Source organism: Microtus pennsylvanicus, chromosome 4 (genome assembly GCF_037038515.1).
Source record: "Microtus pennsylvanicus isolate mMicPen1 chromosome 4, mMicPen1.hap1, whole genome shotgun sequence".
Taxonomy (NCBI): domain Eukaryota; kingdom Metazoa; phylum Chordata; class Mammalia; order Rodentia; family Cricetidae; genus Microtus; species Microtus pennsylvanicus.
The window spans coordinates 85,203,933-85,225,608 of NC_134582.1; the positions used below are offsets into that span (position 1 = coordinate 85,203,933).

The following is a 21,676-nucleotide window of genomic DNA, read 5'->3' on the forward strand; positions in this document are numbered from 1 at the left end:
TGTACTGTTTAAGTTGGAGTTTTAGGTACTAAATATGTTTTAAGTCACAAATTTCTGTATTTGTGACAATAACTGCAAGCCTCAGGCGATAGTGGCTTATTCTGGCTACAGCTTTATTACTTTAATTGATTGGGGGGTGTGGCCACCATGTGGTTGCTGGGAATTGAACTCAGGACCTCTGGAAGAGCAGCCAGTGCTCTTAACCTCTGAGCCATCTCTCCAGCCCAGTGTGTGTGCACGTGCGCATGCGTGTGTGTGCGCGTCCATCTGTTTGTCCGTGCACATTATGTGTTGGTGGGTGTGCACATGTATGCCATAGGTAAATATATCACATATCTTCCTGAGTCATTCTCCTTGTTAGTCTTGAGGTGACTGAACTTGGGCTCCCAGTTTAAGTTAAGTCTACAAATCCCGGGGATCCCCATGTTTCTTCCTCTCCGGCTCTGGGATCCCAGGTGGAAAGAACCATGCCCAGCTTTTCACGTGTGTTTCAGGGATCCAGACTCTAGTACTCATTTTACTCACTGAACCATCTCCCTGGCTTTATTGCCTCCCTTTATGGACTTATCTTCCTTTTCAAGGTTTCCTGGAGCCTCTCTCAAAGGCAAGAAATACAAGCCATTGTTTGACTACTTTATTAAGGTAAGTTTGGAAGTGTTATGCTGTGCTTTCTACATTCATTTCTTTGATAATAGGACATGGCCACTTTATTATATTCCTGTGTGTCTGAACCCAAAATTCTGTATTCGTATTAGGAAATTGCTCTCTCTTTGAATTAATTAGTATTCTATCACTGACCTGCTTGCTAATCACATCTCTGAACTGGCCTTTTCCCATATCTCTACTTTTGCTATAACATTGTGTCCTGATTTAAAATATCCTTTGCTTTTTTGTCATTACTGACTTTAGTTCACTTTCAGGTCCCCGAGTCTCTCTCTTGCTGTCTCTGTGTTTCTGTCTCTCTCTCTCTCTCTCTCTCTCTCTCTCTCTCTCTCTCTCTCTCTCTCTGTGTGTGTGTGTGTGTGTGTGTGTATGTGTTGTAAGAGTCTGCTAGTGTGTTCCCAGCTGCCCAGACTCCTGAAATAACCACACAGAAACTGTATTAATTAAATCACTGCTTGGCCAATTACTTAAGTGTATTGCTAGCTCTTACATCAAGAATTAACCTATCTCCATTATTTTATATTTTACCACGAGGGTTGTGGCTTACTGGCAAAGTTCCAGCATGTCCAGCTCCATGGCTTCTCCTTGATTCTGCCTTTCTTCCAGCATTCAGTTTAGTTTTCCCCGCCTAGCTCTATTCTACTTTATCAGGGGTTCAAGACAGCTTTTTTTTTTTTTTATCAACCAATGGTATTCACAGCATACAAAGGGGAATCCCACATCGTGTGTGTGTGTGTGTGTGTGCGCATGTGTGAGTGTGTGTGTGTTTGATTACTCTCCATTTTAATTAATGAGGTAGAGTCTCTTGCTGAGCCTGAAGCTTGCCAGGTTCACTAATCTGTCTTGCCAAGCTTTCCCCAGGGACTTTGTCTCCACTTCTGCATTTGTCTTTCTAGTTTGAATTTTGTCTTTTTTTTTTTTTTTGGTTTTTCGAGACAGGGTTTCTCTGTGGTTTTGGAGCCTGTCCTGGAACTAGCTCTTGTATTCCAGGCTGGGTCTCGAACTCACAGAGATCCGCCTGCCTCTGCCTCCCAAGTGCTAGGATTAAAGGCGTGCACCACCACCGCCTGGCTGAATTTTGTCTTTTCTATTTACATGGTGAACAGTTAGTTCCAGGCATTCTCCCTGTGTTTCATCTAAGGCTTTGCAACCTTTCTTTTCCAGTATAAAGAGAGCGGGGCCTTCACCGTGCTTGTTGACCACTATGTGAAGGATGAAGAAGGCACAGGAGTCGTGCACCAGGCCCCTTACTTTGGCGCTGTGAGTAGCATGATCTTGCAGAATTGTTTATGAGAAGTTAATGGCAGTGGCCACTTTCCTTGGATGCTGAGTCACCAGTCTCATTAAGTGTCTCCCAGTTGCAAGACCAGTGGAGTCAGCTTTTTTTCTGGCTCTTTGCCCCCAAAGATAGCATGGAAAACTTGGCATCTGCAGTCCCCATTCCTCTTGTTGGTTTTTGGAAGCAGGTCAAAACTTGAGCTATTGTAAATTCTAGCACTGCTGTCTGCCTTTCTGGTAGCTTCCTTGCTAAGGTTAAATGTACAAATGCAGTGAAGTGCTCAGCGGCCGTCTCATGGAACATTGCTCTTTGGATTCACTTCTGTGTAGTAATTGGAGTGGCGGGGCTGCGTCCCCAGCACCCCAGCCGCTTGCTAGGTTATGCCCCCAAATAATTACACAGACACTGTATACTTTTAAACACTGCTTGGCCCATTAGCTCTAGCCCTTACTGGCTAATTCTGATATCCCGATCAACCCATCTCTAATAAACTGTGTAGCCCGGTCTTACTGGGAAAGATTCAGCATGTCTGACCTGGCGGCTTGCTTCATTGCGTGGGTCTGCCTGGGAGAGGGGAGCATGGCCTCTGCTCCAGAGAGCAGAGCTGTCGAGTCTGAGCTCACTTCCTCTTCCTCCCAGCATTCTGTTCTGCCTACTCCACCCACCTAAGGGATGGCCTATCAAAATGGGCCAAGGCAGTTTGTCGTCATGCTGTGACCTAGGAAAGCTGTGCACCTGGAGCCTCCACTGAGTGACAGTAAATGCTCAACTTGAGATCCGTACTGTCATCCTTTGGAGTCTCTTAATAGAACGCCTAGCTATATGTCCATCAACCACTGTGTCTTCCATCTAGATGGACTGTCGTTCATCAGATATACATATATATTATTACAAATAAAAATTGACAGTTGGCAGTGGGGGTGCAAGCCTTTAATCCCTGCACCCAGGAGGCAGAGACAAGTGGATCTCAGTGAGTTTGAGGCCAATACAGTCTACAGAGTGCGTTTCACAGGACAGGCTCCAACGCTACAAAGAAAAATGTCTTGAAAAACAAAAACAAAACAAAACATTTAACTCAGTGGGGGATTTTTGTTTTACTTTGTTGTTGTTTTGGTGGTTTTGTTTGTTTAGTTTTGTGTTTTTATTTTGTTTTGCTTTTTGGTTATTTTTGTTGTCTTCTTTGTTACCTATCTTCTGGGACTGTGGGTTGTAGCCTGATTATATCCTTTGCTTCATGTCTAATATCTACTTGTGAGTGAGTTCATACTGTGTTTGTCTTTCTGAGTCTGGGTTACCTCCCTCAGGATGACTTCTTCTAGTTCCATCCTTTTGAGGCCTGGATTCTATAGGTGGTTTTTAAGTCACCTCAAGTTAGAAGAAGGTTAATTAGATGCATATAAGATAGTATTGTAAAATTAACTTACAAATCTATATAAACCCAAGGTTTTCTATTTCCTCATGCGTGTACTTACACTTCCAAATCCCTCCCGCCCCTCTGCCTGTTCCTGTTTTCTCAGGATGACCATCGGGTCTGCATGGACTTCAACATCATTCAGAAAGACTCAATCCCCGTTTGCCCTGTGGATGCTTCAGGCTGCTTCACAGAAGAAGTGACACATTTTGTGGGACAGTACGTGAAGGTCCGTCGTTTGTGTACATAGAAGGGTGTTGGTTCCATCATACTTACTCTGTTTGTTTCCCGGTAACGAAATTTATTTAACTAATTAATCTTCATTATGTATAGTTCTGTTAGGATTAATGTAGATGTTTTAAACATTTGTTTAAGCACTGAGGGTCAGCTACTAGGAGCCACCTGGAGGCCTAGTGTGTTTAGATGAGGAGGCATGCTGTAGTTTGAGCAGTAGGAGCTGGGAGAACTGCGCTGTAGTCTTCCTGGAGCGGCCTTGTTATGCTCAGGTTGTTGTTTCTATTTATAAACCTCACTGCCTGAAAAGTTACAGATATAGTTTTAAATTACTTAAGTAGCTAAAACAGAGCTGAGTAGTTTCCTGGGTTTTGTTTTTTAATGTGTTGGAGGGAAGCCAAGGGGCCTGTACATTCTGGGTAAGCTTTCCACGCTCTAACTGTATCTCCAGCCCCCTCCCTGAACAGATATTTCTCAATGACTTTGATTATTTATGCCTTTTATTCATCATGAAACACTAGTAAGTTTGCTAGAGTGTTTTAATGCAGTCAGTTTAATTTTTTTAACAGGATGCTGACAAGAATATCATTAGAATGTTGAAGGAACAGGACCGGCTGCTTGCGGCCAGCACCTTCACTCACAGCTACCCTTTCTGCTGGAGGTGAGGGGAGCCAACTGTTGGCCTGGAGCTTCATGGCTGTGGGTGTGCTTGTTGCTTCGCTTGTGCCGCCATAGTTCGGGGTTTGTCCCACGATGTCCTAAGTTTTTAGAAACACCGTTTTAGGAGAGAAATTGTGGAAAAAACCAGACTTATATACATATCTGTTTTGTGTTGTGGTTACTTACTTTTCAGATGGCAAACATCTCTGAAATTGTATGATGGAATTTCTTTAGGTAACCAGGTTTTAGTGTAAATATTCAGATGAAAATGTAGTGTTCGGTGTCCTGAAATTTGTCCCCACTTTCTCCCTTGCCCCCGTTCTATCAGAAGAACCATTTCTTAAGGCTTTAAAAACAGGAAATGTGTGTGTGTGTGTGTGTGTGTGTGTGTGTGTGTGTGTGTGTGTGTGTGTGTGTGTGTTCTCTCCTTAAGCTGAAGTTACCAGCTGTTGTGAACTCTGGGTGCAGGGATCCAGATTTGGGTTCTCTGCAAAAGCAGCAGTCACTCTTTGATTGCTGAGTCATCTCTTTAATTGCTGAGTCATCTTTTTAATTGTTAATTCATCTCTCCAGCCCCTAATTTTGTTCGACTTTTTTTCTTTGTCTTTCTTGGTTTCATTTGAAAGGAGATGAGGAAGCTTAGACATCTGTGTTTGTTTCTCATTTGTTTATTTTATGTTTATGTACATTTTATGTACATGCCTGTGTGGCCGGCAGAACAATGTGTAGAAGGTGATTCCATCCACCATGTTGGTTCCAGAGATCAAACTCAGGTTGTCAGGCTTGCCAGCATGTAACTTTACCTTCTGAGCCATCTTATTGGTCCAGACATATGATATATAATCAAAAATAAACGTGACTGTCAGCAGAAGGCTGAACAGGGGGAAGTGATGCTAATTAGAAATCAGAGTCTGTCTTGCCCTTGGTGTCTCTGACTGGCGGCTTCTGTGTTCTGGTCCCAGGTCAGACACTCCCCTCATTTACAAGTCTGTGCCCAGCTGGTTTGTGCGAGTGGAGCACATGGTGGACCAGCTCCTGAAGAACAATGATCTGTGTTACTGGTGAGCAGGAAATGTGTTTCTTCCTACGGCCCTTTGCATGTAGTGAGTAAAGTTCACTCAGAATTAACTAGCCATCTCTGATTGTTGTAATTGGTAGCTGTCTTATTCTCTGTGTAAGGAACACAGAAGCATATACAGTTGAAGTAATGCCTGCTTACGATAGAAGATGTGAGAACTCACTAGAGATAGCAAGTGTCACCTGCCTGTGACTTACAGGATGAGCTGACTTTGGGGAAAACATTTCCGCCAGCCTGGTAGCACACACCTTTGATCCCAGCACTTGGGAAGCAGAAGCAGGCAGACCTCTGAGTTAACTTTAGTCATTTTCATGATAATGATTAATGTGTATCTGCCAAAGCTATTTATTTATACTTAATCAATTTGGGTGCTTGCCCTCCTGATAGGGGCTTTACAAAGAAAAGTGAGTTCTTATATCTTCTATCATAAGCAGGCATTACTTCAACTATATATGATATGTGTGTGTCTTGTATTCTTGGCTTTACAGAAACTTTGTCCTTCCCAGCCGCTCTTCCCTGAAAGTGCCAGCCCACCTCATGAATAGTCAAATAGGCAAAAAAACAAAAAAGATCCCAAACATGTGCTAGTGCCATCTTTTCATAGGACGCGCTGGTCGTATCCACAGAGCGCCACAGAGGCTTGTGTTGGTGTGGTTCATCATCTCCATCTTCTGCTCTTCCTGCGTGACTGGTCATGTGCTCTGTCTGTGGCAGGGTCCCAGAGTTTGTACGAGAAAAGCGGTTTGGAAATTGGCTGAAGGATGCACGTGACTGGGCAATCTCCAGAAACAGATACTGGGGCACGCCCATCCCACTGTGGGTCAGTGACGACTTCGAGGAGGTGAGACTGGGCAGGTGGCTTTGCGTTGGGTGTCGCTGAAGTTCTTTGACATGTTATATGAGTATGGTTTAAGGTGTGGATTCTTGCTGTCTCTCTTCATGATAGTTCAAGGTATTTAGGGGTCTAACTTTTATTTAAGTGCAACTTTTAATTTTTATTCTGTAAAATGGGGGAAAATAGTAATTTCTTTATTCCTGTGAAATCCACACATTAGATGGTGGATGGGTGTTGGCTTTGAGTCCACCCCATCCCCTGCTACAACGTTAAGTTTACAGAACTAACTTCAAGTTAAAATGACCTGTTGCATGTGATGCACGGCTTTAATTTCATCACTCAGGAGGATCTGCAGGAGGCTCTGCCTGTTGTGACCAGCATGGTCTCCACAACAAGTTCCAGGCCAGCTGGAGGGATATACTGAGACTCTGTTTTAAAATAAAAAAAAAAATTAAACTGAACTTAGGAATAATGAAAAGGGGAAACGTTGCATACCTTAATGTCTGGAATTGTGTTTGTTTATATGTGAGTATAGATGCACACCCTTGGGTAGGCAGACACCATTCCATGGCAGAGCCTTCTGTCCCGTGCATACCAGCAGTGCTGAGGTCTAGTGGATTTCCTACAAGGACCTGAGAGGCAGCAGTGTAGTTCTCAGGACTGACTGAAGGAGTAGCAGAGAAAGGCCATGGGGGCCGCCTCTAAGTAGTGTCCTTTCCTCTCCTGATGCTCTGACCCCTCCCTGTCAGGTGGTCCTCGTTTCCTGACCCACCTCCCTGCACTTCAGCTCTTTACCTGAGCACAGCCCTCACTCCTTGTTACTTGGACTAATTTTATTTTATGTACTCCAAGCATAGTAGTTCTAGCTTTGTCTTGGAAAGATCACGGATTAAGAAACCAGATCCAGTTTCAAGGAAAAGTAGTCTAATCATTTCAGGCGGAGATCCGATTAGGATGAATCCCCCAGAAATACCTGTTGAAGTGGTGGCTGTGGTGCACGGGGCCTGTGCTACAGACCTAGAGGAGTGGCAGGAACAAAGTCAGCACTGGCTTCTTTGGAGCTTCCCGTCTGGCCTGAGAGATGAGCCCTATTGGTGGTAGCTGCCCTTCAGCCCAGAGTGCTCTGTTAGCCCACTTGTATAGAAAACCGGGTTTCTAAAACTGAGAGAATGCTGCCTCCATGACCTCAGCACAGTCTCCTCGCCTCTGAGACTCTCCTTTTATCTGCCCTTTGACAGGTTGTTTGCATCGGATCAGTGACAGAGCTTGAAGAATTGTCGGGAACCAAAGTCTCAGATCTCCACAGAGAGAGGTCAGTTTCCAAACACCTGACTCAGTGCCATGCTATCGTTCATCCTGGTAAGACCGGGAATTACAGATCTGCACCGGAAGGACACTGGTCTGTTACACACTTTGTTGATGAGCCATGTTGATCTGTGTTGATGCATCCTTCCTCCTTGTTGAAGTGTCAGATAACTTTGGTACATGACCTTTCCGATTGGGGGCTCCTGGTGTTCTCAGCCTTTGGAGACAAGTTATCACAATATAGTGATCCTTGCTGTCCCGGAACTCACTGTGTAGATCAGGCTGGCCTTGAGCTCACAGAGATCCAGCTGCCTCTGCCTCCTGCCTTAGTGCTAGGATTAAAGGTGTGCACCACCACACCAGACCACACCTTCTTTTGCTTGTCTACTAGGTGTGTGTGTCCTGAAAAGGACATAATTAGACAAATTTATTATTGAACAAATATTCTGGAGTGAGCTTGCACAAACCTAGAGGGTACAGACAGGTTCATCACTCAGGCCTGTTGGTATAGTCAAGATGCTTATATATGAAATGTATATGGGTGTCGCAGCGTAACATGGCATACAATTTTACAGTGGGAGTAAGTATACACCCAGTACTTAAGATAAAAGCCAGACGTGACTGCTGTAATCGACTGGTAGAGGCAGATGCATCAGAGTTCAGTGCCGTTCACAGCTACTTAGCTAGTTCGAGGCCAGCCTGGACAATGAGGGTCTGTCTCAAAACTAGGAAAAAAAATATGCCTAAAGTGATTGCATAGTTGTTTATGGTCACCGTTAGTTACAGTGAGCCGTGCACACTTTCATGTGCTGTGCAGTAGTTTTTCTTGCTTCCCATCCTTACCTGTACCATGTCACGAATCAAAAGAAAGTTTTCAGTTCTGTTACACCCTTATAGGACCACCATTGTGCATGTAGTCCCTTGTTACCAAATGCCGTTGTGTGACACATGAATACAGTCTTGTCAGATTGGCATTTCAACTGCGAGTTCTTCTGTACTTAAATGAATAGAAGCGTTAACTTTTCTGTTTCTCAGCATTGACCACCTGACTATCCCATCCTGCTGTGGGAAAGGAGCCTTGCGGCGCGTCTCCGAGGTGTTTGACTGTTGGTTCGAGAGTGGAAGTATGCCCTATGCCCAGGTTCATTATCCATTTGAGAGCAAGAGAGAGTTTGAGGATGCTTTTCCTGCAGACTTCATTGCCGAAGGCATCGATCAAACCAGAGGATGGTATGTCTTTTCTTTCTTTCTTTGGATATTTCTGTTGGTTTTACTTTACCAAAATGTGTTTCTTAAGTGTCACATGTGTCTGCCTAGTGGTGATGTGGTAATGAGACAGGCTGTTCTGCCCTGCCTGCCTAGCATGGACACCAACATGTCTTTCAAGTAGGAATCTTAGCTACCATAAAGCTATATTGATACAACTTGTACTGTTTCATACTGTGGGATATATCTATATATTAAATTGAAACAAAACTCTTTATATTTGTTCTTAGCTTGTTTATTTAAGATCTTTTATTTGGACATTTAAGTCTGACAATAGGTTGGGTGCAAGAAATTGGAACGTGTTCAGAAGTTAAGTCTAGCTGGGTGGTGGTGGCTCGTGTCTTTAGTCCTAGTGAAGGCGAAGGCGTAAGTCAAAAACAATCCCACACCAGTTTAGAATTATGATTAATAGAATGGTTATTTATTTAAAGGGGAAAAAACTTACAGATCACCGTTCCAGACAACAGCCCTCTGTGCAATCAGGAAGGGAGTGAGAAGGGAAGTGGCCGCTTTTTTAAAGGGAGAGAGACCACGCTCCAATGGGCTGGTATCTCAGCGGCTATTGGCTGGAGGAGCGGAAGGACCTCCCGCAACATCCTAGCACTCAAGAGGTAGACACAGGTAGATCTCTGTGAGCTCGAGGCCAGTCTGGTCTACAGAGCGAGTGCAAGGACAGGCTCAAAAGCTACACAGAGAAACCCTGTCCCAAAAAAACCAAATATAAATAAATAATTAGTTAAGTCCAGCCTATGCATGAACATTCTAGAGAAATCCAGGTATGTGGGGAGATTTTAGAACTAGTTCCATTTAGCCAGTGCCCTGTTTGAAATAGTGCTGCCGTGCTCACTAGGAGTCATTTACCTTCCTGTGAGCAGGCTTTGTGGCCTGGGTGCTGATACGGTGCATTCATCCTTGATGGTGCCACAGGGTTGTGTTTAAGGAACTGCTGCTGTGGTTTCTCCTGGACCTTTGAGCTGTTGAGACTTCAGTGACCATTAGAGCGTCTTCCGGGAACAAATTAATGGAGGCTTTGTTGTTGTCTGATGTTTTGTTTGTTTAAATGCATGTGTATGTGTGTGGTGCCTTGGTCTTCGCATGGTCTGTCCCATATGATCTTGTAGGAAGTTGTCTCTCAGCCAGCATCTCCGTTGGTCCTGGGGGCTTCTGCAAGTGTTACCAACGGCTCCGCACTGCAGATTTTTGTTTTAAGAAAATTGTATTTTGGCAGTCAGATTCCAATTTTTCTTTGTCATGGGCATGATACATTTGTGTCTATCACTTTATATGATTATCAAGATGTATAATATAGGACTGACTAGGTAGCCCAGTGAGTAAATGCGCTTACCAGCAGGTCAGATACCCTTGTAGGACCCACATGGTGGAAAGAGAAGACCGACTCCCACAAGTTGTTTAACCGCCACACACCTCATAAGTAAAAGATAAAGAAATTAATTAAATTATAGAAGTATAGTGAATTAAAACTAAAAGTAGTTCAACCTAGTGAATAAATTCACATTTTCTTTTTTTAGTTTTTCTGTAGCTTTGAAGCCTGTCCTAGAACTTGCTCTATAGACCAGGCTGGCCTCGAACTCACAGAGATCCGCCTGTCTCTGCCTCTTAGCTAAGTGCTGAGATTAAAGGTGTGCGCCGCTACAGTCAGGCATAAATACACATTTTCCTTGCTTAGATTCCTCTTCTCCTCTTAACGAATTATCCTGGTTTGTTTGTTTTCCAGGTTCTACACCCTGCTAGTGCTGGCCACTGCCCTCTTTGGACAACCCCCCTTCAAGAATGTGATTGTGAACGGACTCATCTTGGCAAGGCAGGTGCTCCCCGCTCTGTAGTGGCTAGTTTCACCTCTGATGCTCTTATTGTAGCTTTGAAAATTGTGTTCAGAGCAGCTGCGTTCTGGTTGGACCTCTGTACATTTTCTCTTTGAATAGAGGGATTTCCACCACCGCCCCTGAGCTCTAGTTCCACTCTCCTTCCCGTCTCAAACTTGTTTTTGTTGTTTTTGCTTTGGGGGCAGCCCTGACTGGCTTGGAATTTAATCTTGTAGGCAAGGCTAGTCTTGAACTCACAGAGATCCACCTGTCTCTGATCGTGCCTACCTGTCTCAGACTTCTTACTCTCCAGAGGCAGAGTTGCCTCAGGTTTAATGTCCTCCTGCCCTAAGCTCTCAGGTACTGTGCTATGGTTCCGTGACCTCTCCTGTGTGGGTTTTTCTGCAAGCGCAAAGGAACAATCCGTGTGAGGCAAGGAGGAATCTGGATCAACAGGCCTCCGCTAGGGTTGGTTCAGATTTTTAGAGTCTGACACAGGGCAGTGTATTTTGAAGTACAGTACAACTTTGGAAACAAGCTTCCTGATCATCATCTCAATTCGGTGTGCACAACAAAACCGACGTTTTTTGCAAAGTACATGTGACCTACACCACAAAGACGGCTCTGTAGCTGAAGGGCCTACAGGAGGATCTGGAGTGACCTCAGTCACACAGACAGCCTAGACGTTACCAGCCTATAAAGTATATGTGACGTCTCCCTAAGGATGGGTTCCCTTGACTAAGAAACAAAGCTAAAGAAGATAAAGGTCTATAGGGAGGGAGATAAACATAATAGTCTGGGGGATTCAGGTGTGACCTGGCCCTACAGATAGCACAGATCACCAGGCTGTTAACAACATTCACTCTCAGCCTTCCGGGTGGAAAACAGGCATGCACACCCCTTCCCTTGCAGAGACTACCTTGTGTGCTTAACATTCCTGGTTTTTCTAGTGTTTATCTTGTTGGTACTGAGATACTCTGAGCTGCACCCTCATTCCTGCCTTTTATTGGTTTCCTTGGCTGGTGAGATGGCTCAGCAGGCACAACACTGTGTAAGCCTGATGACCTGAGGACATTCCCCAGAACCGATGTTAAGGTGGAAGGAGAAAGCAACTTATCAGTTGTTCTCTGACCTCCACACATACACCATGGCACATGCACACCTGCACACACACATCTGAACATGCTACTTTCTCACCAGTACAGCTATGACATTAAATGGCTTCACCACCATAGGACCTTGTTCCCTCACTTACCTCTCCATCCTTGTTTCCAGTTTCTCTGGAATAAATAAACGCTAAATCATCTTTCTGCTCCATTCTGCCTTGAAACTTCCATAAAGACTTACTACAGTATTTAAAAAGACATTCCATGGCTCCACAGGTAGAGACACTTTATGTGCAAACTTGACTGACTCAGATCCCTGGAACCCACATGGAGATGGAAGGAGAGGCCCATGCCTCACACACATACATCAAGGACATATACATACACGGTACCAAAAAATAAATTTAATATAAAAGAACAAAAGCCTGGAGGTGATGGTACACACCTTTCAGTCCCAGCACTCAGGAGCAGATGCAGGTGAACCTCTGAGTGTGAGGCCAGCCTGGTCTACAGAGTTCCAGGACAGCCAGGGCTGCACAGAGAAACTGTCCCAAAAAGAACCAAAAGAAAAAAGAAAAACCTAAACATAGAAACAAAACCACCATGCCATTGCGACTTAGACGAGCTTATACCTGTCACTCCTTTCGATTTGCATGTGTGTGCTTGCATGCAGTCTACGCCCATATATAAAGACCAGCTATGTTTACTTATTTAATTGGTTTCTACTTTCTGTTTTACAAGTGATGGCCAAAAAATGAGCAAACGGAAAAAGAACTACCCAGATCCAGTTTCCATCATCAATAAGTATGGTGCTGATGCCCTCAGGTAGGAAGCAGCTCTCTGCCCGTGTATGTCTCCTGTCCGTAGTCACCATTCTCAGGTTGTTAGATAGTTATGCTTTAAGAGTTGGTTCTCTGTGTGGGAACTACAGAGTTGTTACAGTTCTTGATGTCTTAGGACTAGAAACTGTCCTGGATACCATGAGCCGTGCTTGGCCACCCAGGTGGTGAAGGTTGACTCTACCTCTACCTCAGCTTCTTTCTAGGTTCCCTATCTTGTTAGTATTAGAATTATCCCCCCCCCCCCCGCTTTTTTATTATTATTGTTTTTTTTTTGGTCTTGCACTTACAAAACTGTATAAGATGTATTTACACCAGAACAAATAATTTAACATCTAAGAGGTTTTAGAGAACTTTTAGCTACTATTTGAAACAGTTGTGCTCCTGAAATCTATCATGTTTAGGTTGCAAAGGCCTAGAGAACTTGCTCAGCACCTCCATGCCACCGGTGACACCCACTCCTGTATCCTCTATCCTATAGCCTAGAAACAGAGAGGCTGCCTTCCACTCATTCATCAGTCAGATTGTATTCATCCCATTCTCCATTGTGAGGGTTTTCCCCCAAAGTGTAGCAGTGCTCCTCATATCCTGTGCACCCCTGCGTGGGGGTGCAAGTGTGAGCACTGTGCTCTTCGGTAGGAAAGTGGATTTGAGCTGACCTTCTTAGTCCTTAGTAAAGAGAAAGACTTCTGTGATTGGAGGAGGAACGAGAGTGCTCGCCTTCTCAGGGTTACAGTCGTAATACTTGGCTTACCACCTACGTAACTTTTCTTTGTAAATATTCTGCTTCTTCAGGTTATATCTGATCAATTCCCCTGTAGTAAGAGCAGAGAACCTCCGCTTTAAGGAGGAAGGTGTGCGGGATGTCCTCAAGGATGTGCTGCTCCCTTGGTACAACGCATACCGCTTTCTCGTCCAGAATGTCTTTAGGCTTCACAAGGTATGGGCCACTTTGGGCTGTGCATGCTGAGCTATGAGTTGGGACTCTGGGACCTTGAGGCCGTTTCTTTTGTTGTCTGCTGTTGGATAACCCAGAATCATGAGGAAACCTTACATGATGATGGTCCTCTGTAGGACATGGCCTCCTCTGTATAAAGAGGTGTGTCATAGTTTGGTCAGCCAGTCCTTTGTTCCAGAGATTTCATCTTGAGTGAGGTTCTCTTCCATTCCTGGAATTCGAGACAGTGTAAGAGTCAGCTACTGACAGAGTTACCTGGTGAAGGACTGGACCAGACCCTGTTTCTTGAGAGTGTGGTCATACAAGATTTGTAAGGGGAAGCCTTGGACAGAGACTTGGCGTGACAGTAGCTCGGAATGGGTTGCTAGGATTAAAAATAGTAGTTGGACCATACAATGGTCGCCTTTAACCCCAGCACCCTGGAGGCAGAGGCAGGCGGATCTCTGTGAGTTTGAGGCCAGTCTGGTCTATACAGTGAGTTCCAGGACAGCCTGGGCTATACAGAGAAACTCTGTCTCTGGAGGGGGTGGGGGGGAGAATAATAGTGGGGATGTATGTGAGCCTGTGCTTCAGATTGGTCTGCTCATCGTCTCTGCTCTCAGGATGCCCATCCTAAGAACCCTTTGTCTGTAGCCACCTCCTCAGACTCAGGCTGACTACTATCAGTGCCCAGCATCTTTATCACTAGTATGTGTTTTTATATGGTGTGCATGTTTATGGTGGAGCACCTGCTGTGCTCAGCTTCTTATCCAGAACTGCTGGTAACTTACTGCTGAGTGGGTACAATGTGACCCTTGAGCAGACAGAAGCTAGCAAGTAAGACAATGAATGAATGGTCCATTCACTTGCTTCTGCTGCCTCCGGATCCAACTTAGCTCTTCTACTGAAAACAAAACGGAAGTAGTACTCACGGAGGACTTCCAGGGTACACTTTCCCTGGAAATTTAGAAAGACGGGCAACTTCCCTAGGCATTCAGCATGCCCCTCTTTGTAATTTTGCCAGCTAGGGTGCCAGGTAGGGATAGCATTCTTGAAACTTGCATGCTTTGCAGATCTCTGTTGGTGTGAAACTCACACCTGCCCTCAGAGCAAGGCTGTACATAACAAGACTGCACCCACTGTGAGGCGCTCAAACTAAGCTAATAGTCCTCACCACATCTGCTGACAAGCGGCTGTCTGAGAAGCACAGCTGCAGTGAGTTCAATGTGCTCTCAGGGTCAGGGAGGGCTCTCGCAAAGCAGATATGAGGGGTTCTGGGTGAGATGTGAAGGGTTCCGGCTGAGATTTGAGGGGTTCTGCTGACACATGAGGGGGTTTCAGGTTGCCTGGCACTGTTGTAGTGTATAAGGGATCATTTAGTTCTAGAAGGTTTTGCAGTCTCCTGAGTTACCTTACAGTAACTCCAATCCTAAGTCCTCCAATCTTATTTAAAATCAGGGTTCATTGGGAATTTGATGGTGCTCATCCTGATATTTCTGAATGTCAAATTCCAGCTTGCTAGTATCATTTTTTTTTTTGTTACTCCCTTTCATTTTACTGATGGAAAGCATTTGGTAGGCCTAGAGAGATGGCACAAAGGGTAAGAATACTTGTTTTTCCAAAGGACCTGAATTTGGTTTCCAGCACCCATATTATGTGGCTCACGTTCACATATAACTCGAGCTCCAGGGGATCCAGTGCCCTTTTCTGACCTCCATGGACACAGGTGCACAGGTGCACACAGGCTCATGCACATTTGCAAACACACCCACACACTTTATTGAAAATTAAAGTTGTTTTTCTCTGGTATTAGTTCCCTCTTTGTGCATGTGAACATCTCACTGGGTGTCTGTTTGCAGGAAGATGGAGTGGAATTCTTGTACAATGAGCACACAGTCAGAGAAAGCCCTAACATCACTGACCGGTGGATTCTGTCCTTCATGCAGTCTCTCATTGGATTCTTTGAGACTGAAATGGCAGGTGAGTCTTCTTATGCTGTCTTCCTGGGGACGAGGACCATTTACTCTCCTTATAATTGTTCTTTTGTCATTTTAACTTTTCCCTTCATTAGCATGGAGGACATTTTGAGAGAGAACACAGATAATTTTTTTTTTCAGTAACCCTGAAGTATAGTTTTCATGAGGCCCGCTAGTTGTAAAGGGCTCTGGGACATTTAGTGTGAGGAGTGCAGACTGTGGTGGTGCAGCTGATCAGTCGTCTGGGAACCCTACCATCTTTCAACACTAGTTGCCATGGCTTCCCACGCAGCTGCATCTGCAGGTAGCACACCTAGAGAACAGAGCCCAGTCTGCATAGGAGCTGGCAGGTCAGTGTCTGTATAATGAGGGCTGTGCACAGGAGGCTCGTCACCCTCAGGAGACAACTCCTGGCCCAGACCAGGTTCCAGCTTTGTTCACCTGTCCCCTGCGTGCTCACAATGTTTCCTTAATAAAACCATGAGGGAGCATGTGTACAGGGTAGTGATGGCATCCCGTGGGGGTTGCCAGTTACTGTGAGCTCCCTCGGAAAGAGCTGCTTCTGGGTCCATGCTGTGCGTGAACCTCATGAGCTGCTACTGAGGTTCACCTCACTCTAGAAGGTGAAACCTGAACATAGGAATCTCAGACTTCCAGAAAGTGAAGTGTGGTCAACTGTAGACGTAGTATGGACTGGCCTTTCCTCTTCGACAGGAAAGGCCCCCATTGGTGAGACCACCTGTCTAGAAGTGTTTGGCCAGCTAATGACTATAGCCCTGGATTCTGGTTTCTATGAACTCAGTTCTTTGCATCTTCTTGTGGTGCAGCAGTGGTACTGTCAGCAGTTTGCCTGGATCATTCTCCTCAGTGGGGGCTGTGCTATGCTGTGCTTTGTAAGATTCCGAGCAGCATCCCCACGTCACTCAGTGGAAAGAGCAATGTTGCTACTCCACATATTTACACCATGAGAGTTATCTCCTCAGACTTGGCCAGATATTTTCTGCAGGGCAAATTGGCCCCTGGTCAAGCTCTGCTGGCACGTGCTATGCCTCTCAGCATCTAAGGCTTTCTGCTACATTCTAGTTAGGGTAGGAGGAACACAGTGAGTGATGTGGAGCTGGCTTCTGTTGGTCCGGTCCAACCATTCTGAGTACACCATGCTACATAGTCACCTAGAAGAGGGATTCATTCAGTTTTTCTCATCTGTGTGGGTTTGCTTGTAGCTCACTATCATTTTTGCTCACTGTCATAAACACCTCGGCTGCCGTGTCATGTTCTTGATACATGAGCCACATGAGCCATCTGATTGGTTAATTCTGATTCTCACTGTTCCCTTGTGGGGTGGAGCATCTTAGATTGAAGGGTTGCTAATTCTTTATCATCCAGCTCTACTTGGCCCACTGCAAGGCCCGGCCTGGGCTCCTTAACTGACATCTTGCTTTTAGCTTACAGACTATATACTGTGGTGCCGCGCCTGGTCAAGTTTGTAGATATTCTGACCAATTGGTATGTCCGAATGAACAGGAGAAGGTTAAAGGTAAGAACTGGTGGGAATAACAAAAAAGTCTGAAGTTTCAGGGACAAAAGAAAATAAGAAATGCCAGATGGTGGTGGCACACACCTTTGATCCAGCACTCAGGAGGCAGAAGCAGGCAGATCTCTGAGTTCGAGGCCGGCCTGGTCCACAGAGTGAGTTTCAGGACAGCTAGGGCTGTTATACAGAGAAACTCTGTCTCAAAAAATCCACAGCAGCCGGGCAGTGGTGGCACAGACCTTTAATCCAACACTGGGGAGGCAGAGGCAGGTGGATGTTTGCGAGTTCAAGGCCAGCCTGGTCTATAGAGCAATTGCCAGGACTGGCTCCAAAGCTACAAGGAGAAACCCTGTCTGTCTTGAAAAACTGAAGAAAAAAAGAAAAAGAAGAAGGAAGGGAAGGAGGGAGGGAGGAAAGGAAGGAAGGAAGGAAGGAAGGAAGGAAGGAAGGAAGGAAGGAAGGAAGGAAGGAAGGAAGGAGAAAGGCCCAAAGGGAAGCAGCATTGTGGTCAATACTCTTCTGAAAATGTCTTCTGTTTATGGTACATTAACTGTAGTGATTGCAATTGCAGGGTGGAACTTACGAGTTCTGAGGGTGAAGTCCTTAGACTGGGGTTGGGGAGCAATTTTCTTTACTTTCATACTTCTTAGCCTCCTTCCTGGGGGGAATGCTTTGATTTGGAGGAGAGAACTACACAGTAGGGGCACCTCTCTGTTTTTGTCTCCACCCAGGGAGACAGAGATCAAGTGTTTGCTGTAGACTGAATTCTTCTTAGCTGTTGGGGTGAGCATGGCATGGACACTGTAGGCTTGTGCAGAATTTATAGTGAGAGAAGATAGTGACAGCCTCCTCACTGTGGGCAGTTTTTTCTTGCCATGAGTCAGCATAGTTACTTGAGAAGCTCACAGTACATACCTCTTTTAAAGCAAAAGCTTCCTAACTCCTCTTGTATTGGAATCCATCTACCCTTCCACCTTCAAGTTCATGGTCAGTCTTTGGCTCCCAGTTACAGAGCCACTTCTCCATTCGTCTGGCCTCCGATAGAGATGGGCAGCAGACTGCTGCCCTATGCTGGCCTCTCTCACTGCCCTGCACAGTCCCAGGGCGGATGGCTGTGGCCATTTCTCCTTACACCAGTTTTGATGACATACTTACTCCTGGCAGCTGAATATTTGTCTCTCTTGTTGTTTAGGGTGAGAATGGGACGGAAGACTGTGTGGTGGCTCTGGAGACCTTGTTCAGCGTCCTGCTTTCTTTGTGCAGACTGATGGTGAGCTGCTCAACCCCTTTCCAGAACTGAGCTGCATACAGTGACCTCTGCTGCAGCCCCCACCAGCCCTCTATGGAAGTGTCAGTGGTGCCTGTCTGTAGCCCTTTTCAGAATCTTAACAGTGCATGTGTCTAACCCTAGTCTAAGCACCAGCTGAGAAACATTAAGTGCTTAGTCATTGGCAGTCAGCATTTAGACAGGATCTAGGGAGGTGAGGCAAATCTTGTTAATGTGACTTTAACTGTGAGTAATGAAGAGATTTCTAAACTCATATTTAAGTGATCAGACATTACTTAGTGCAGTTAGGAAAATGTGTGATCGTTTTACATGGATTCCTGTTAGTTAAACTGAATTAGATGGCATATGAATGGGAAGGCTGTTGTGCTGCTCCAGCGGTGTTTAAAGCCTTCTGTTGAGTCTGTAAAGTTTGTGGGAGACTTTGCCCTTACACAAGACTGTGGTGCCATCCACATCTAGCTTCCTACATCTGCGTCCTGTGACACAAGTGGGTTTTTCTGCTTCACAGGTATAGTTTCTAGGTTTTAAGATATTCAGTTCTTGTGTATATAGGCTTAACTGTTACTTGTTCAGGGGCTTCTGGTTTGGTTTGGTTTTGGATGGCATGACATCTAGAGCTGGTTTGAGTCCTGTCGTATAGTCCTGCTTCCTGCTACTGTGAGGACATATGAAGTCATTTCTTTGAAAAGGGACGTCTAATAACCAGCCTCTGTCTGTATTGCTGTATCCTTCTCTGAAGTGACTAGGTTTCCTTTCTCAGTCTAAGCGAGATCAACTGATGATGGGTGTCTCTGAATGATATTCCCTCCTTCATCCTCCTACAGGCCCCTTATACTCCGTTTCTTACTGAATTGATGTACCAGAATCTAAAGACGCTGATCGACCCTGTTTCTGTTCGGGACAAGGACACACTCAGCATCCACTACCTCATGCTGCCACGTGTTCGGTAGGAATCAGATACAGAAACGTCATTTAGGCTATGGGAAAGGGAAGTCGTGTAGGGTCCCAAGCTTCCCAGGAGGAATGGGGAGAAGACTCATTTCCATGTTCCACTTCCTGAGCACCTCATCCCACCGAGGCTGATGCCGCTACTCTCCAGTGCAGGGACCCATCTGGATAGGTGGTGGGAGGGTACAGCAGCCTCCTCAGAGTTACGGTTAGGTGAGATGTAAACACCTTGAGCTCATTGTGTGCCACTCAAGATATCAGGTATCACTGGAGACCTAGCCTGATCCCCTTTCTCACTTACGCATAACTCTTTAAGATTTTCACCCTTTAAAGGGAATAATCTTTTCCTATTCTTATGTTTCTCAGAGAAGAACTGATTGACAAGAAAACGGAAAACGCAGTGTCTAGAATGCAGTCCGTGATTGAACTCGGACGAGTGATACGAGACCGGAAAACTATTCCAATAAAGGTTTGAACTTTTATTTAGATACCAGATTGACACAGACCTATGTCTTAGGAAATTTCAATGTAGACCTTCCCACGGTGGCATAGTTCTTTGTCCTTTTCTGTGGTAAGAATGGCTCTTAGTTTAGCCAGTCAGGTAACCTTACCTAGAGGAGCATTCGCCATTTTGCCCTTTGGAGGAATTGACCCCCAGTTCATCTCCCCTCCCTTCCCTTCCAGTATCCTTTGAAGGAAATTGTGGTTATCCACCAAGACCCAGAAGCTCTTGAGGATATCAAGTCCTTGGAGAAGTATATCATTGAGGTAAGGCCAATGATCTTCCTAGCAGATTCTCTTCTTCAGGACAATTATTTTAGGAGGTATTTCTCAGTGAAGTTCTTTTATTCTTTTGCAAATTGCTACATGCATAACCATCGTGAAATTTTACATGATCAGTGGATTTCTTTAACTCTGATTTACTCTTCCTCAAAGTAAGTTTTTGTAATTAATAGAAAAGCTTTGCTTCTTCAAATGATGACATCATAGCCATTTGCTGCTTGTGAGTGCACTGAGCGTAGTGTGTGTTTGATAAAAGGTAGACCAGTGTACACCCTCCCTGTCTCTGGGGTCGCTTGCCTTCTGAAGGACGTTCCTGGGAGTTTACACAATTATGCATGTATACACATTATGTATGTAGTTTTTTACTCATCATTTTATTATACCCTTTGTAGGAGGGTCAAGGAGTCAGAGTCTTACTTGTAACGTAGGCTGGTTCTTGGAGTTCTCATGTTTCTGCCTGCCATGGGCTGGCATTACAGGCATATGTCACTACCCCCAGTTCTATAATATATTTTTATCGTGTCTGCCTAGTATTTATTTCCTGTCTGCTTCATAACCCATTTCAATATTCTATTTGAGAAATTTTGGGTTCTCATTACGAACAAAGATAAGTGTATCTGCATATTGCAGTATGTAGCTATTGAGGGTCTCTGAGTATTTCAGTGTGTGTTGTTGGATGGATTTCAGGAGTGGAGTTCGGTTTCAGAAGGACAAAGCACATGTTGGTGGCTGGGTAATGCATTAAATTCACAGGATGCTTATTTCCCTGTATTTTAAAAGATTAGAAGTTTGAAACTGATAAAGGAATTGGGCTTAGAATGTATTCCAGGTGGGGTTGTTCCCTTCGCATAGTGTGGGATTACAGGGGAAAGCAATCTTTTCAGGGCATTGTATCAGTCATCTGACTGGGTGGGGCAGGAGGGGGTGGTACGGTAGGCAGCATGGACAGGACGGGGACACAGTGGTGGGTAAAAATGTCTGTTTAGAATCCCTTACATTGTCAATGGTCCTCTTAAATCGTGCATTCTGTGATTTTTTTTTTTAACAAATACATTTCAAATTTTCAAATTCATTACTGTTTCAAAAGAAATATGTTTTTAGTCTTTCACAGGTACTATTTTAAGTACATCATTACAGAAAATGTTAATTTCTATATTTGATTTTTTTTAGTTACTTGAGAATTTTAGACAGATATTAGAAGCTAAAAAGTAGATTATATCTGATTTAATGCCTTGTAGACACACACATAATTATGTATTCATATTTCTATCCTGATCACCTTTTATATATGGGCATGACTTGAGACATTGTCTTACTGTATAGGCTTACTTTAAACTTACTCTGTTGTCCAGGCAACAGTGGTCCTCCTGCCTTGGCCTCCCATGTGCTGATTAATATATATTATCACAGCTGGCCTTTGTTACCCCTTAATTCACCTAGATGTGATAACAAAATTCAATGTTCCTGTTGTTTGCCTTACGTTGTACTCTCTTTCCATGTTTCCTACTGTATCATCACTGTTCCCTGTGTCATGGGAATCTGTCCTAGTGTAGTGGCATCATGAAGTACTGTGGTTTCATGGCTCCTGGTTAAATGATAGTTAACGGTGGTGTTCTGAATTCCTTTTGCAAGAGATGGAGTTTGCATTTCAAGTCCTTTTTCTTCCCTGCTGTGTGTGTGTGTGTGTGTGCATAAGATATGGTCTCACTGT

The 21,676-nt window shown here is 44.6% G+C and overlaps 1 protein-coding gene across 2 annotated transcripts in view; it reads left to right on the forward strand.

The window, feature by feature from the left end:
• Positions 1-21,676, forward strand: part of Iars1 (isoleucyl-tRNA synthetase 1) — a 47,003-nt gene that overhangs the window by 13,426 nt on the left and 11,901 nt on the right. For both annotated transcript variants that reach the window (XM_075969735.1, XM_075969734.1), the window contains exons 9-25: positions 582-642; positions 1,828-1,923; positions 3,460-3,582; positions 4,157-4,248; positions 5,210-5,308; positions 6,040-6,166; positions 7,399-7,472; positions 8,501-8,695; positions 10,467-10,553; positions 12,402-12,485; positions 13,295-13,439; positions 15,296-15,416; positions 16,858-16,949; positions 18,139-18,216; positions 19,059-19,180; positions 19,549-19,651; positions 19,867-19,950. In XM_075969735.1, coding sequence (XP_075825850.1) covers positions 582-642; positions 1,828-1,923; positions 3,460-3,582; positions 4,157-4,248; positions 5,210-5,308; positions 6,040-6,166; positions 7,399-7,472; positions 8,501-8,695; positions 10,467-10,553; positions 12,402-12,485; positions 13,295-13,439; positions 15,296-15,416; positions 16,858-16,949; positions 18,139-18,216; positions 19,059-19,180; positions 19,549-19,651; positions 19,867-19,950 — 1,783 coding nt within the window. The remainder of the gene's footprint in view (positions 1-581; positions 643-1,827; positions 1,924-3,459; positions 3,583-4,156; positions 4,249-5,209; positions 5,309-6,039; positions 6,167-7,398; positions 7,473-8,500; positions 8,696-10,466; positions 10,554-12,401; positions 12,486-13,294; positions 13,440-15,295; positions 15,417-16,857; positions 16,950-18,138; positions 18,217-19,058; positions 19,181-19,548; positions 19,652-19,866; positions 19,951-21,676) is intronic.